Source organism: Pyrus communis, chromosome 2, assembly GCF_041283825.1.
Source record: "Pyrus communis isolate YQ-2024b chromosome 2, ASM4128382v1, whole genome shotgun sequence".
NCBI classification, from domain to species: Eukaryota; Viridiplantae; Streptophyta; class Magnoliopsida; order Rosales; family Rosaceae; genus Pyrus; species Pyrus communis.
In genome coordinates this window covers 3,665,711-3,682,805 of record NC_142566.1, presented here as the reverse complement: position 1 = coordinate 3,682,805, position 17,095 = coordinate 3,665,711, and the positions used below count along the sequence as shown (strand labels likewise).

Genomic DNA, 17,095 nt, shown 5'->3' with positions numbered 1-17,095 from the left:
GATACTAGTCCTTAGATTTGTATAAATTATTAGGATTTTAAAAAGCCTGGTATAAGCCACTTAGTATTACGTCTTGAATTACTATTGTACCCTTTATTCATTCAATGTAACTTTTGGAGTTGTGGTTAAGTAGGGGCAATTTTTTGTATTTTAATTGTTTCACCAAATTGCTCCTCTCACTATATCTTGAGATTACAAACTTAAATATCAAAGTCGACATTGTGGAGAACATCCAAGAGATCCTCAATAGACTTAACAAAACATAAAACCAATTTGACCAAACCAGTTGCCACAATACTGATGGATTTGAGAGCAATCCACACCCAAATTCAGAGGACTGAGATGGTTTCCAAACCCAAGAGAACTCTATTCTTGATGTAAATATCAAGTACTTCATGAACTAGCATCTGAGAAATTACTAAAACGAAAAATAAATCCGTTGCAATCTATGAGAAAAGGAACGAGGAAGCAATGAAAATGCGGAGAGGGGTTGCACCGGCCCCAAGCCGGAGCAAGGGGCCAGTAGGTATGGTAAAACTTCCTTTGCTGGTTATTTTTTCCCCTAAAAGATGATAAAACAGTGTTCACATTGATGATCATAATCATCCAAGACATGCCTGCGTCAACTATAACCCAACTTAGGTTGTCAAGTTAAAAGCTTTTTGTACTTCCTTTGGTAGCACAGAAGGATCGTCCTTGTGCCCTAAACTGGTTGTGTTTCACTAACATAAGATAATAACTGTGAAACACCCCCACAACCATTTTCTTTCTCGTCGTAGATTTGCGAGTGTAAAACCAATCACACTTGAAAAGGAAATTAAGAATGATAGCAACATAACAAGTTTTGTAATCCCATAACATAATTGCAAAATTTTCGTATTCTTAAAACTAGATGAAAGCTAAACCGAAAAACAAAAAGAATGAACCAAATTAAATTCAGAGCTAGATTAGTGTTTCAAAGTTAAACCTTCAAGTTTTACTGCATAACTTTTTCAGAGAGACTATCTAAGAGAACATTCTCCAAGAATTAAGATAACGGATAGCCTAGCTCACTATCCATATCTATCTTGCTGAAGTGCTCTTCTTGTGCCTCTGCCAAATCTCTTTCTGCTACCTCAAGATCGGCTTCTGCCTCCGCTAGGATAGCCCTTCGCCTCTCTATTTCGATCTTCAAAGCATCGACATCTTCTTGCAGTCTATTCACTATTCCTGCCCTTTTCTTCATAGCAAAAACGGATTGAACATGAGGCTCCAGCCAAGCCAAGTCAAATTTGAAGGCCTCAAGCTCCTCCCAAAACAGTTGAAGACGTTGACAAGCATCAATGTTCATATCCTTGGCAGTTGTAGTCTTCAGAGAATGCAAGACTCGGCCCAAAGCTGTGAATGCGCATTGAACAAGGGTACGACTCCTCTTCATCTGGCTGTCAATCAAGGAAGGATATGACGAACAAACCTCCTCTAGAAACGGAACAAAAGTTTTCTCTATTCGCCCTAAACCCTTAAAATTCGTAAGATCACCGGTTTCTTGGTCTTCTAAAATCCTAATACCGGTAGGAACTTCAACTTTAACTTCAACAATACACACATCATTCACCAGATACCCATTATCAAGACAGTGGAGATGACTTAGAGGAACAAGTGTTGCAAAGCCCCAGTCAGCTGTATTTGCCATAAACACATGTTCCGTTTCTGTAAAATTAGAAGTATACATATATATATATATATGAATAGCTAATGTATCCATATAAACTATAGAAGAGGACATTTCGATTGTAAAAGTTCTAATGGATCCACAGAACAGGTATGAAACACAGTTCAAACACATGTGAGACACACATTCTAATTAAAACTTGAAAACTTATCTAAATTACGCTATCGACTATATATAGTATACTTTCAAACACTAATTACCATCAGCTGGAGCATAGATTTTATATATGTTTAACTTGGCACGTAGTTTTCTTTTTTACACTACAACTAAAATTTTAATTTATTGTACCTTATCAAACTGGGAGAGGGAATTCGAAGTTGGAACTTTTCCAGATGTTCCTAGAGGAAAAGCTAGTTGAGACACATAATTCAGAACTCAGGAACATAGAGACAAAGTGATGGTCTTGTAAGTAATTATCGCTACACCCGAGGTCCTATGTTTGATTCTTCCCCTTGCAATATCACTCGTACAAATAAAACTAATAGTACAAATGATGTTCAAAGTCCAACCGCTCTTCCCTCAAATTATCTAGTAGAGGATAAACATGTAACATAATTTGAACAAAAGCTCAAACTTATATGCTTATCTTAAAATTTCTCCAATATCTTAAACTTTGCACTAAAACTTAAAGCATCAAATGTATGCTTTGAAACCACCATGAGTGAATACAATCTTCCGATGGAAACAAAATTTCACGATTACATGCACGCACAAACAATCACACTCATATCTGCTCGCCCGCACACGCACTCACACAAGCATGTTTGCCCACCCACGCACTCACACACCCCAACAAAATGACAAAAATATGTAGTAAGAAGTAAAAGAAAAAACTAAAAAGCAAGAGGACGCACACAAAAATGACAAAGCTGTGTGGTACGACGTTAAAAAGAAACAAAAAATATGGGTAAGGATAAGAATCACTAAATTCTATCTAACAAATTTTGCCTTGAGTGAATGGCAAGACCATTAGGTTAAAATTCGAACTGCTACTAATATGATAAGTAGAGAAGATATCCTCTTATACTGAGTTGCTGGTATCAAATTGATCAACGAGTGTGATGGTGAATTTGATATATCTGTTCCACCCATATGGCAATGTCTTAGTCTCTGGAACGTCCAAAAACATGGACAAGTAATCGACGTTGTAACCCTTTGGATATATAAACATCCGCGTGCAGATCAAACCAATTAACCCTAAACCCATCAACCAATTATACATATAACTAAGCTTATAAGTTCAAGATACCCAAGTGTACCATTTATAGCCACCAATAACGAAAACGTCAGAGAAATGCTTGTACTTTTTCAACTAAGAGAAGTTGTGAATTCTCCATGTGAATGTCCCACACACAAGGTCCTCCTCTTCCACCTTCTTGATCATTCTATTTCTATATATACCAAGATCATCAAATCCACAAATAAATAAAAATGTATAATGTATAAATATAAACAAGTAGACTACAGCCGATACATAATTAACAGAGACTATACTTACCTAGCAACTAACGAATCTGTCACGAGATTCTTGAGAGATATAACAGAGAGAGAGTGAGAGAGATTGTCTTGATAAAACCAGTGAATAAAAATAATAGAATTTGACACACCTTATATACTTCGCTAAGTCCTTGTTTTAAATCGTAATAAAACCCTAGGCCGTCCACAGTGGGCCCAAAATTGCTATTTTGATTCATGTAAGTTAGTGGTCAAGTAGATTAATAGACATAGAATCTGCATCACGGTGCATAAGCTTCATTGCTTTCAGCATTGAGGTAAAGCATCATCCTATTTAATTTAGTAAAAAGTTGATTTTAGCCCAATTCTTATAGCGTAATTTAGGGTTTAAAAAAATCGGAGTGAACTTTTCATACCTATTTTACCCTCCACAACTAGTTTGCACACAATTTACTCATAATTTTTGCCTTTAACTCTCTTCTTATTGGTTTCTATACGTTTTTATTGGTTAATTTTAGTTATTGACATATATTGGTGATCCCTACCTTTATTAGAGAGATGATACAAATATGTAGTAAAAATAACATTACTCTTATATTTAAAGTTGTAAATAGTGGGGGGTTTTTTTTTTCTTGTTTTTTTTATGCCATTGACTGGGCCTAAATAAAAAACTAATGTAATCATCATCTTGATAATCAATTGGTGATTGTAATTAAAATTATATTTATATTAATTGTATCTGACAATTGAATGATAACAATACAATAAAGTCTAACCCCACTAAGTGGAGTCGGCTGTATGAATCCTAAAACACCACCGCGCTCGGTTTGGTGCCAAGTTTTCCATAAGCTCTAAGTACTCCATGATCTTTTCTTAAAGTCTCTTTTTTGGGAGACTTTGGATGCAGTCCCTAGTTATGAAAATTTTTTGACTGAAACCTTGTTGGTTTTCAATTTTTTATCGAAGTCCCTGAAATTAATGTGATAATTTATTTTATGTATGTTACTATATTTTTTTAAATTAAAAATTGAAATTTATAGTTGTTTATATTAATGAGATTTTACATAAAAAAACTATAATTTGTGGGATTAAAAATATTAAAATATAAATATACTATTGTGTGTGTGTGTGTGTGTGTACATACACATAAACATGGGCACACCATTGCCTAAAACTCATGAGACCAAAATGAGATGAAATAAAAACAAGGGTTTTTTAGATATAGACCCTTACAACTCTTATTTCCTAAACAAAAACCCACCTAGTTACAAACATCAAAATAAAACCCAAATTTGAAAACGGTTGCCAAGTAGAGAAGTAATTAACCAATTATTACAAAAGATTTACAACTTGTACTACAATATTCAAAATAAATCAATAAATGTAATTACTTACCTTAATTACAATAAACAAATAGTTATTGCACATGTTATTACCCCTAACACACACACACACACACATATATATATATATATATATATATATATATATATATATATATATATATATCTTTAAGGGAAGCGATCCCCATTTTTTTTGAAAAATGGGGACATCCTCTTGACCATTAGATTTGACTTTAATGAAATTTTGTGGCTGAGATTAAATCACATGCCACAAAATTTCAACCACAGGATTTCATTAAAACCAAATCTAATGGTTAAGAGGATGTTCCCATTTTTTTTGAAAAATGGGATCCCTTCCCTTAAAGGCTTCCTATATATATATATATATATATATATATATATGTTCAAACATGTTAACTACTTAATCTACCTATATGTAAATTTATGATGAGCAATAACGTATATTTTGTAGGTAAATTAATATTGAATCAAATAACATTATTTTATTTTGTAGGTACATAATATATTTTCCATGTATTATTACATATAACACTTTTTTATTATGTAGGTATTTTATTTTGTATGTATCATTGTTACATCTCACATCGCCCAGGGGAGTGGATCATGTAAGCCTTATATGTATATTCCCATCTCTACCTAGCACGAAGCCTTTTAGGAGGTCACTGGCTTCAGATTCCATGGGAACTCCGAAGTTAAGCAAGTAGTGCGCGAGAGCACTCCCATGATGGGTGACCCACTGGGAAGTTCTCGTGTGAGTACCCAGAAACAAAACCGTGAGGGCATGATCGGGGAAGTTCTCGTGTGAGTACCCAGAAACAAAACCGTGAGGGCATGATCGGGGCCCAAAGCGGCCAATATCGTGCTACGGTGGTGGAGCTGACCCAAGATGTGGTGGACCCCGAGCGGGGATGTGACAATCATCATATTTATTGGGCACATTTCATTATTATATGTACAAATAATAGGTAAACTAATTTTGAATCAAAATAAAATTGCTTTATTTGTAAGTAAATTAATTTTGAATCAAATAACATTTTTTCATTATGTAGGTATTTTATTTTGTATGTATCATCATATATATTGGGCACATTTTATTATTGTATGTACAAATAATAGGTAAACTTGTATTGAATAAAATAATATTATTTTGTATGTAGGTACATTATTTTTCATGTATTTGGGGATTTACTTTATTATGTAGGTAAATTATTTTGCATGTACTTTACATTTATTGGGTAAATTAATTTTTTTTTTTTTTTTTAAGCAATCTAACATTTTAAAATTTGATATCTAACATCTTTTTCAAATAAATAAAAAAATTTATTTTAAAAGTTCTCGTATGAGTTCCCAGAAACAAAACCGTGAGAGTGTGGTAGGGGCCCAAAGCGGACAATATCGTGCTAAGGTGGAGTCAAGCCCGGGATGTGGTAGGGGTCCAGGTCGGGATGTGACATATTAGGCATGTTTTATTGTTATTATATATTAGGCAATGAATTTATTATTTTCTTATTTTTGTAAAATCATTAATTCTGTTTTATAATCCGTATGAAATTAATTATGTCATTCAAATAGGGGTATTTTAGGCATAAAAAAATGTAAATGTGTAAAGTCAAATATAATTGATGTGGAAAACTTCTGTCGAATTTTATGTGGAGAAACTAAAGTCATATTTTCAGTAAAAACAAAAAGACGAAACAATTCATAGTCAGATCTGATTTAAGTTTCAAAATTCATAACCGTCCATGTTTCACTACGTAGTTGCATCAAGTGAGAGACTACTGTTGATGGAAAATCCAAGGATAAATTAAGTTAAGGGATACCCTAACTCACTATCCATATCTATCTTGTTAAAGCACTCTTCTTCTGCCTCTGCCAAATCTCTTTTTGCTACCTGAAGATCGGCTTCGGAAGCAGCTAGCATAGCCCTTCGCCTTCTTATGTCGTTCTCCAAAGCATCCACATCTTCTCTCAGTCTATTCACTCTTCCTGCCCTTTTGTTCATCACAAGAACAGATTGAACGTGCGGCTCAAGCCAACCCAAGTTAAACTTGAAGATCTCTGCCACAAACTCTCCACTGCTATCTGCAACATTAAATTGGATCCATAAAACATTAACCAAGCAAGAACGCAAAAGAGGCAAAAAAAAACGCAAAAAAGATGAATCATTCATAATCCCAAAAATACCACTAGCTAATTAGGATTTTAAAATAAAAACAATTTAATTAAAATAAATAAATAAATAACCCAAACTAACAGAACAAAAGCACCGTAGCGGGCAGTTTTGTTTCATTTATTTGTTTAATTTTTTAAACAAAAAAATATAAATTACAAGTAAAGAATAAAATGTGTAAGAGATGCTAGTCAACAGCATGCATAAAAGGTACAAGACCAGGTAAAAAAAGAAATATTGGTGATAGACAGAGGAGGCCAGCCGAATTGTAAAAACGGAAAAAGCATTCGATTATGTTGTCAACCATCAAATATAAATATGTTGATGCACAAAATCGGATTGATTTTAGACCAACTAATTTGGATCATAAATCATATATACGCGCAAACACAAAAATATATCGTAGTTCACTTCAAGTTGAAGCTACATCTGCACTTGTGTAGATCCAATTTCACTATGTAAATTAAGAGTTACAATATACATAGAAGTTTGTTTCTAAAGGCTAGGGTTTGCCCTCCTTTCTAAAGTGAGGGTGAGATTCCTTTTATAGAATAAGGTTTTCCTCTCCTCTCACCTATATCACAGGCTAAGTAGTGGGGCCCGAATATTGAGGCTCAATATATGGTACAACAAAATATATAGCTAGGTAAGAAAATCACAATTTAAACAGATTGTTGGAAGATATTTTAACCGATTACAGACCTAATTGTAATATATTCAAGATTATAGAGTACATTGTCAAGACTTCAGAGTCACGCCATCAACCCATTACTAATCACACTGATAAGTATTCATTTATAAGTACATAATAATATATTTTGTCAAGTTTCTGATAGGATTGCACACTTCAACATACAGAGTCTTATTTTTTTTAATACTATGGCCTTGTTTGATAGAGAAGATAGACTTGTATAGAATTTATTCATTATATTAAATGTATTTTAAGGAAAGAAATGAATGGCAAATTTTTTTTTTGTCCAAGTTAAAAGTTACTTATGAAGAATAGTTCTCCTTTTTAATCCTACCATTTTTGTAGGGATTAGTAAGAATATCTTTTCTTCATGAGTAGCCCTTAACTTGGACAAAATAAGAAATTTATCATTTATTTCTGCTTTTAAAATGCCTTCAATATCATAAAGAGTCGTACCCAATTTACACACAAAATATACTGACAAAACAGAAAAAGAAATACTTTCAACATAGAAAAAAATTGAATGCGTGAAACAAAACAATATTGCTCTAATGAATAATGATCTTCAGAACACCAAATATATAACTTGTTTTTTTGTTAAAAAATAAAAATCAATTTCCTTAAATAATCACAGGCACATCACAAAAATTGGAAGTAATGACGAAGACACGAGTGATCAACCAAACAATCTATTCTACGAAATAGAAGGGAAGAAAACGAACATAAATTCCAAGGTAAATAAACATTTACATGATCAGTAAAGGAAAGTACCCTTTTTTATTGACTTGTTGCTATCAAGTTGATGAACCACGGTGAAGCTGTATTTGGCATATCTACTCCACCCAGATGGCAATGTTGAAGCATCAGGAACATCCAAATCTAGCGACAAGTGCTCTTCTTGTCTATTCTGTAAACAACTAACCTGCCTGAACAAAGCAAGTCCACAAGCATTTACCTATCATCATTTATAATTGAGCACAAAAATCTTAAGCTTGTAAATTGGAGAGACCCGATTAATTAATTATTAAAACGTGCCACTTGTAACCACCTATGAAGAAAAAGTCAGAGTATTGCCAATGGCTCCTCAACTTAGAGAACCTGTAAATTCTCCATGTGAACGTCCCAGACCAAAGATTCTCCTCTTCTTCTTTCTTCATTCTCCAACAAGCTTAAGCCAACAAACATATGAAAAAAACACACACAAACACACACACATATATATGTATATATTATACAGAGCATATAATAGGTGATGCAAACCACCATGGTCCAGAAGAGAGACGGTCAGTTTATTCAATATATTTCTTTATGATATCTGCCATTCGACTCATTTGGGTAAAGGGGGAATTCTAGCCACCTTTTCATTTACTTTTTCATTTCTACCTCTCTAGGGACTCTCCATCACCTCATTTTTTTCGCACAATGTTTTGTAATGTTGGTATGTAAATTGTGCCAAAAACATGAAGTGGCGGAGTGTCCTTTGAGAATGTCATTTTAAGAAAGTCTCTTTAGCATTTCTCAAAAATCCAATGCAAAAATTAGTGCAAAGGTTGTTAGCATTTATCAATACTGATTTTGCTAATTCCAACTTCCGTCCCCCATATTACATAATCCAATGAGTCACTCAAGTAAAATTTTAAATGAATGAACCAAATGGTATTATGGTAGGGAGGGAATGTTCCTCTTCCTTAAACAATGAGAAAACAATTCTGCTTCCTTTCTAATTAGTGGTTTGTCCCGAGCGAACAAAAAAAAAAGAAGAAACGACAAATGTTAAGGGGACTCTTTGTCATCTTATATTTTTAGCATAATGTTTTATAGTGTTGGCATGAGAATTTACGTTAAACTAAGAGATGGCAGAAAGTTCAAAAAAAATCTCACTTTTGAGAGAACTTCGTTAGCATTTCTGAAGGAGAAACCCTACCTCTTAGTTCTGTATATTTCTTTATGATTTATACCAAAGTTGTTAATACATTTCGTATAACAGTAACGGAAGTTACCAACTATCCACTTACTTCAACACACAACCACTTCATTATGACATAGTAGCGGTAACAGTAAATCCATGCCATGTATTCACACACACACACAAGTAACTCAAATATTCATGGCTGGATGTTGCAGAATGCTACGAATTGTCTCCAAGCTCAGTTTGAGGTCCTAATGATGTCGTAGTATGTTATATGGCTGGCACACATGCAACTCATTGCTTTGGGAGGGTACGACTCCAGATCCCATTCAATTTATACAGACGACTGCTTCTCATCTCCAGTAATTTCTACAATCCTAGTCATCCCCCTCAACCGTGACTCTCTCCGTCCCCTTGATTTGGTCTAAACAGGCTTGTGGTTGGTTAGAACTGAATACAGATGGAGCCTTCAATGCAATGGGTGACTTTGTGGTTGGTTTTTCTGGCAAGTAAATTGTAGCAATGGTCTCTTAACTTTAATCAAATTAGAGCAATGATCCTTCAACTAAAAATTAATTACTATTGGTCTCTCAACTCATCAAAATGTGTAGCTATGGTCATTTTCGTCAACTTCGTTAGAATTTTATCAAAATAAGTTATGTTAGAATGATCATTGCTACAATTGGGGTCCTTTAACTTATCAAAACGTGTAGCTATGGTCCTTTTCGTCAACTTTGTCAAAATTTTGTCAAAATGAGTTATGTTGGAAAGACTATTGCTACAATTAGGTTAAAGTTGAGGGATCATTTGTCCAGTTAAATTAAAGTTGAGAGACCAAAAATAATGGATTTTTAATTGAAGGACTATAATTGTACGTTTTGATGAGTTAAGAGACTAATAGTAATAAATTTTTAATTAATGAACCATTACTACAATTTACTATCTCTCATGTGACTAGTCTTGTACTAGTTGAAGCTTGGCTGCAAGGGAAGGAATCAGCTTAGCCTTCAGCAATAATGCTTCCCATACACCCTAGTGATTGAAGATGTGAAATCTAGTTTACGATCCATTTCTAATTCCCGAACTTACGGACGGTCAGCTGATTGTCGTGCATCATAGATTGGTCAAGTAAGCCCCAGTAATTGAGGTTCCAATATCATCGGTGATATTTTTTTGAAGATTGTAATTAATTTTTAATTTATTTTTAACAAACGATATTATCTACACTAAAAGGATGAGGGAGTACTTAACCTTACAATGGGCTAGCAATAATGTGGTTCAAATTCGTTTTTGACAAAAATCGAACCTAAAATCTCTACTTATAAGTGAAAAAGAATACATCTAGATCGTAATACTAACTACTAAGTGACAAAGATATAATTATTAGTTATCAATAAATCACTATCGTTTCGTGTAAAATTAAAAAAAAAAATATATATATATATATATATATTAAACATTGAGCTCAATTCCAAACAAGAAAAAAAACGAGAATTCCCACTTGCTATAATAGTCTTGGAATATCATAAAATACTGATAACACAACTAGAACGCAAGTGCTGAATACATAATAGTTTGGAATGTGTTGGAGATATTGCACATCACTTGTAATATCAACGAGATGTTTCTCAAATAAGGTTCAATGCCTCCCATAGCCTAACTCCCTGTTCATATCGGTCTCGCCGAAGCCTTCGTCTACCTTTGCCAAGTCTCTTTCTGCTACCTCTAGATCTACCTCTGCAACCGCTAGCCTCGCCTTTAGCCTCTTCACTTCCAACTCCAACGCATCCACACCATCTCTCTGCTTTTTAACTACCCCTGCCCTTTCCACAAGCTTCTTCACGTCCAGAGCAGATTGCACATAAGGCTCCAGCCAACACAAGTCAAATTTGAAAGTCTCAAGCTCCTCCCACAAAAGTTGAATGCGTTCACAGGTATCTGGGGTCATATCCTTCACCTTCGTAGTCTTCAGAAAATGCAAAACTCGACCCAAGGCTGTGAATGCCCATTCAATATAAGTACGGCTTCTCTTCTTTTGGCACTCAATCAACGAGGGATGCAATGAACAAACTTCCTCTAGCAGTGGAACAAAAGCTTTCTCTATTTTCCCTATACCCCTAAAATCCATGAGCTTACCATCTGTAGCAGAAAGCACTTCCTCATGTCCCTTCACTATGGAAGGGTCAACATGGATATCAGTAGGCTTAGTGCAAACTTCTCCGGTACCTGGTGCATCCTGAAAAGCAAGCACCTGTTCCGATTTCACGTTTGCTTGCACCTGTTCAGATGTAGGTGTTGTAACTGGTACGGATGAGTGTGGAACTTGCACAGAATCCAAACTTGAAGGTTTCGGGACTCGAGCTTCTTGCTTTGAAGGCTCTTTGGGTGCAGAACTGCCAGTTCCTTGGTCTTCGAAATTCTTTATGTCCACCTTACGGACTGCAACCCTGGCTTCAATAATGCATTTATCATTGCGAACAAACTTTTTCCCGTCAAAAAATTCATGTAGAGGCATGAATGACGTGAATCCCCAGTCACTCTCACTTGCATTGAACTCGTGTTCAGTCTCTGTAAAATCAAAATATGAAGGATCACAGAAACACTTAATTAATAAAATATTCATAGCAAACCAAGAACTAATAAAAAAAAAAACAACAAAGGAAGCTTATTCCTAATTGTAACACAACCAAACCCAAGACTATATATACATGTAGAGGTATTCAAGAACATACGAGGAAACATAGAATTTCCTTCTGAACTTAACCATTGAATGAATCCATCTAAAAATTATATTAATTTCTTCAAAAGAAATCTCCCTTCTATTGGTCCTTGGACAATAAAAGTGACAATTCTTCTTTATCTCTAACTAATGGTTTTCCCAGAATGAAAAAGGGAGGCAAAATTGTATACTTCCTCTAGTTTATCTTTCCCTCAAGTCCCTGATTCCAAACAAGTGTAAAACTTTAACGACAACCGAAGCCCCAAATCCTGAAGTGAACTGACTATTGTTTGTTAAGAAAGTTGAACGGTAACTATTTCTTTCTTGCAGACAAAACTACAAATAGGGTAACAGGGTGCTCATTAGCGATCATAAACAATAATCACGACTGAATCAAAGCAGAGCCTCAATAACCGGATGCAAGAATCGCAATTTCCAGTTCATAAATTAACCACATTCAAGCAGAATTGGGCACAAAATGAAAAGAAAACAGACACACAAAAAAGCAAGCGTAAATGCGAAATCAACCCAAATGAACAATAGAGAAAATACCCTTGGTTTTCGACATGTTGCTGCTCCACTGATTAACCACTGTCAAGCTGAATTGGGCATACCTAGTCCACAGAAATGGTAAATCCGAAGCATCTACAACCTCCAAATACAAAGACAACTGCTTTACGTTGTTCCCTTTCGGAAACACAAGGATCCGCCTGATCAAAACAACCAATGAAATCAATCAATCCCAAAACCAACAATAATTCATCTCAAAACATACAAAACCTCGAAGCGATTTAAATATTAGCAGGAGGAGATGCATAAATTAAATTACCATTTCCAATCACCGACGAGGAAAACCTCAGAGTAATGCTTCTGGCTTTTCAACTTAGAGACATTTTCGATTGTCCATGTGAATGACTTAGTGACAAGCTCCCCTGCGACTTGCTGCTGATTCTCCATTGTTGATGATCCAAGCTAAGCTCTCTAATTTAAACCCATAAACAGTAAACAAATCTGTATCGTTAGCACGGAATATCGAACAACGGAGACTAATTTACAAGACCCACAACTCAGGCATACCTTCCAATCGACGATCACAGAGAGAGAAAGGGCTCTGCAGGGATGGCACGGCCGTAGGTCAAGCGCCAAGCAGAGGAAAGTGTTGCCGGTAACTTTACCGATAAGAAACTTTATACCATGAAACTTTTTGGACGGCAGATATTTTGAAGCATTTCTAAGAGGCGGTGCCATAATTGAAAGTTTGATTATAACGGTATATTTATAACAAATGATGTGTTATCCATACATTTTAAATTACTTTTTACATATTCTTATTAATTTATGTATGTTGATCTTCTTCAATTTATCCAATTTAATGGCTGAAAATTAGAAGGGTGTATGAGAAATAAAATGATATATATGGCTATCACACCCCTATAATAAAAGGTGGGACACACGAGGGCTTGCATAATAGTAGCCTTCATGCATGCGCTTGAGCGCATGCAGAAGACATTTTTTAAATCACGACGTGCTACGCGTGACTTACACGTTTTAAATATATTTATATGCGTAAATTGACAAAAAAAAAAAAAGTCAAATATTTGAAGTAAATGAATAATCTTAGATCATGCTAGAACAAATCGCTCATATACCAATTAAAGCAGCTGAATCCACATAATAAAATCGATCTTTATTGAATTTATATTAAGAATAAAGAAAATAATATTTAATAAACAACCAATTGAATCACATTATTGTTAGCCTATTGAGAGACTAAGCCTATCACCTCCCCCTTAATATAGATAATATCGTTTGTTAAAAAAAAAAAAAAAAAAAACAATCATTTGACAACTAATTTAATCACATTATTATCCACATGCGAAAGATTTTTTTTTCTAACTAGCATTACACGCCTTTTAAGATGTTTTGAACCTGTTTAAAAATAAAGAAAATAATATTTAATGAACAGCTAATTGAATCACATTATTGCTAACTTATTATGAGGTATTAATTATAAAAAATTTAAAAAAAAACTGTACAAAAAAATTAATAATTTAAAAACACTTTTAAAATAACGAAAATACCCCTGCCACATATGATGTATTATTTTGGGTTGCTTTTGAAGTTTTTTGTTTGGGGGACATTTTTATCCCATTTTTTTTGGTGAAGCTTGTGGCAATTCACTTTAGTGTTGGCTTCATGTATAGAGTTGAGTATATCATCTCGGTAGCAATATGTGTCACATCCATCTTGGTAGCAATATGTGTCACATCCCAGCCCGGGCCCTCACCACATACCGAGCTCGACTCCACCGTAGCATGATATTGTCCGCTTTGAGCCCCTACCACACCCTTAGAGCAACTCCACCACTAAAGACTTTGTGTCAGCACCCAGCCCATTTATCGACTTCAGTGAATACTAATAGACCCTAATGAACAGTAATAAGCCAAAGTATCTCCACCCCAAAAAAAATGTGTTGGCACCCAGTCTAAAAATGCGCTGGCACAAACGATCTCCACCCCTACAAAATGTGCTGGCACCCAGTCCATTTAAAATATTAAATAAATTTTTTATAAAATAATAAATTAAAAAAATGGTTTTAATTTCGGATAGGTTTTTTAACCAATCTCATCACGCCACGTGTCATTATCCGAACGTACTATTTTGTGAATAGATTTCCGCTAAGATTTTCAACCAATCCCGACAAGCCACGTGTCACTTCCTGTTTACAATAATTTAGGCAAGATTTCGATAAGATTTTCAACCAATCTTGTCACGCCACGTGTCATTATCCGAACGTACTATTTTTTTAGATAGATTTCTGATAAGATTTTCAACCAATCCCGACACGCCACGTGTCATTTCCTGTTTACAATAATTTAGCCAAGATTTCGATAAGATTTTCAACCAATCATGTAGTGCCACGTGGCATTGTCCAGAACCTCATCTTCTCTTTTTTTGTCCATATAAACCCTACATCCCTACATCCATCCTCACACTAAACTCAATCCTTTTTTTTAGCTCAGAATTCTTCTTTATCGTTTTCAAATCTTGAATTCTTACAATGTCTTCTTCAAGGAGAGTGTATAAACAGTTGCAAGAGCAGCAAAAAAGGTTATTGGCACAACAGGAAGAATTGGTCAATCTTGACGAAGGTGGAGGTGGAGATGAGGCCTTCGCAATGGAGGAGGATGAGGATGATCACCATAGAAGGTGGAGGGCCTCATATTCCCGCCATATCATGGAAGCTGTGGGTCAGATATCCAAACCCAGACGTGCGGCAAACATTGATAGAAGAAGGGAAAGACGAGGTAAAGATCTCTTGGAAGAATATTTTTTTCCTAACAGCGTTTTCTCTGATCATGTTTTTAGACGTCGTTTTAGAATGCAACGAAGTTTGTTCGATAAAATCATGAGTGCTGTTTACAACCATGATCCATATTTTGTGCAAAAAGAAGATGTTTTTCATGTTCTAGGTCTTCTTCCTGAGCAAAAAATTACGGCTGCCTTGCGAATGCTTGCATATAGAGCATCTGCAGATCAAGTGGACAAGATCGCAAGGATGGGAAAAACAACTGTTCTGGAGTCCTTGATGCGGTTTTGCTCTACATTGAAGCCATCTACACCAATGAGTACCTTCGGAAACCTACGTCAAGGGACATGCGAAGGCTTCTGAGGAAGGGTGAGATCCGAGGCTTCCCTGGCATGATTAGAAGGATCGACTGCATGCACTGGACTTGGAAAAACTGTCCAAGTGCGTAGCAAGGAGCTTATGGTGACAGAAAATGAGCCAAAAACATCATTTTGGAAGCGGTGCCTTTTTTTGATACATGGATTTGGCATGCTTTTTTTGGTGTTCCAGGAGCTCAGAATGACCTAAATGTCCTTGCCCAATCTCCAGTGTTTAACGAACTGTTACAAGGAAATGGGCCGAGATGCACATATTGGGTTAATGGTAATAAATACGAGGGACCATACTACCTTGCAGATGGTATTTACCCAAGGTGGTCAACATTTATCAAAACAGTGCCATATCCACATAGTGAAAAAGAAAAACACTTCGCAAAGTGTCAAGAAGGGTGTAGGAAGGATGTCGAGCATTGTTTTGGTATCCTACAAGCTCGTTGGGCGATTGTCAGGGCTGCAGCTAGAATGTTTGATGTCGAGGCTCTTCGATCCATCATGATGACGTGTATTATTCTCCACAACATGATGGTTTAAGACGAGTATGATTATGATGCCGTCGATGAATACGAGCCGAATCCGATGAACAACTCAAGAACACAAATCTACTATGCTCATGACCGGACCGAATATCTCGTGCAACATAAGCCGTTGGAACGGGATGGACGTTACAATGAATTGATCGTTCAGCGGTACACTTCATTGCAAAAGCCATACTGGCACATAACCCGCCAGAATGACTTGATTGACCACCAGTGGGGATTGCACGAAGGCGAAGATAATTAAAATAAGGTTTGTGGTTGAAGAATAAAGTGTATTGTTTTTTAAGTAATCTTATTTAGTGTGTTTTTTTTTTTTTTTTTGTTTTAAGTTTATATGGTGAGATTATGTAATTTTATTTGGTGTTTTTTTTTAAATGTTTATTTGGTGAGTTTATGTAATCTTATTCAAATATTTGAATAAAGTACAAAAATTACATAAGAAATTAAATAAAGTTGTAAAAATGTTAAGAAATTACATAACAAATTAAATAAAGTAGTACAAATAAATACGAAATTATACAAAGTCTGTGGAGTAAGGATATGTGGTGCTAGGATCTTCGTTGCTAGGAATTTTGTAGCTAGAACCCCCTTGACTTGTTTCGGCATCTCTTGCACGCCTCCTTCGCACGACATCTCTTTTTTCTGATGTCCAAAAAAATTTTGAATTCGGAGACAGTCCTACTAGAGACTTGTTCATAGTGTCACGATCTGCTTGAGCCATCCTTTCTTCTCTAAGCATCTCATTCTCTCGATGAAGTGCTTCTCTAATCATCTCGTTCTCTCGATTAACTATTTCTCTTTGTCTCTCAGCCGCCGCATCACGAGCCTCAGTAGCTGCTATTATTGCTGCCAT

General features: G+C 35.3%; 2 protein-coding genes and 1 pseudogene across 2 annotated transcripts; all 3 read right to left on the bottom strand.

The window, feature by feature from the left end:
• Window positions 1–1,027: 1,027 nt before the first annotated feature.
• LOC137748022 (MATH domain and coiled-coil domain-containing protein At3g58250-like) lies at window positions 1,028–3,095 on the bottom strand (annotated as a pseudogene).
• Window positions 3,096–6,334: 3,239 nt separating this feature from the next.
• LOC148698364 (MATH domain and coiled-coil domain-containing protein At2g05410-like) lies at window positions 6,335–8,548 on the bottom strand. The gene is made up of 3 exons (XM_088677049.1): window positions 8,490–8,548; window positions 8,163–8,317; window positions 6,335–6,612 (listed from the first exon to the last, which is right to left on the bottom strand). The coding sequence occupies exons 1-3, from the start codon at window positions 8,546–8,548 to the stop codon at window positions 6,335–6,337; spliced, it is 492 nt and encodes a 163-aa protein (XP_088533175.1).
• A 2,253-nt stretch (window positions 8,549–10,801) lies between these two features.
• On the bottom strand, window positions 10,802–13,263 carry LOC137747549 (MATH domain and coiled-coil domain-containing protein At3g58210). The gene is made up of 4 exons (XM_068487678.2): window positions 13,097–13,263; window positions 12,849–13,000; window positions 12,572–12,729; window positions 10,802–11,868 (listed from the first exon to the last, which is right to left on the bottom strand). Exons 2-4 carry the CDS (start codon window positions 12,974–12,976, stop codon window positions 10,940–10,942), a joined length of 1,215 nt encoding a protein of 404 aa, XP_068343779.1. The 5' UTR covers window positions 12,977–13,000; window positions 13,097–13,263; the 3' UTR covers window positions 10,802–10,939.
• Between the last annotated feature and the right edge of the window lie 3,832 nt (window positions 13,264–17,095).

Coding starts and splice junctions, on each gene's coding strand:
- LOC148698364 (XM_088677049.1), bottom strand. CDS start 8,548: ATGAAGAAAGAAGAAGAGGAGAATCTTTGGTCTGGGACGTTCACATGG. Junction 8,318..8,489: donor TTCACATGGAGAATTTACAG/GTTCTCTAAGTT, acceptor TGCTTTGTTCAG/GCAGGTTAGTTGTTTACAGA. Junction 6,613..8,162: donor CAACAAGTCAATAAAAAAGG/GTACTTTCCTTT, acceptor TTAATGTTGCAG/ATAGCAGTGGAGAGTTTGTG.
- LOC137747549 (XM_068487678.2), bottom strand. CDS start 12,976: ATGGAGAATCAGCAGCAAGTCGCAGGGGAGCTTGTCACTAAGTCATTC. Junction 12,730..12,848: donor CTCGTCGGTGATTGGAAATG/GTAATTTAATTT, acceptor TGTTTTGATCAG/GCGGATCCTTGTGTTTCCGA. Junction 11,869..12,571: donor CAACATGTCGAAAACCAAGG/GTATTTTCTCTA, acceptor TTGATTTTACAG/AGACTGAACACGAGTTCAAT.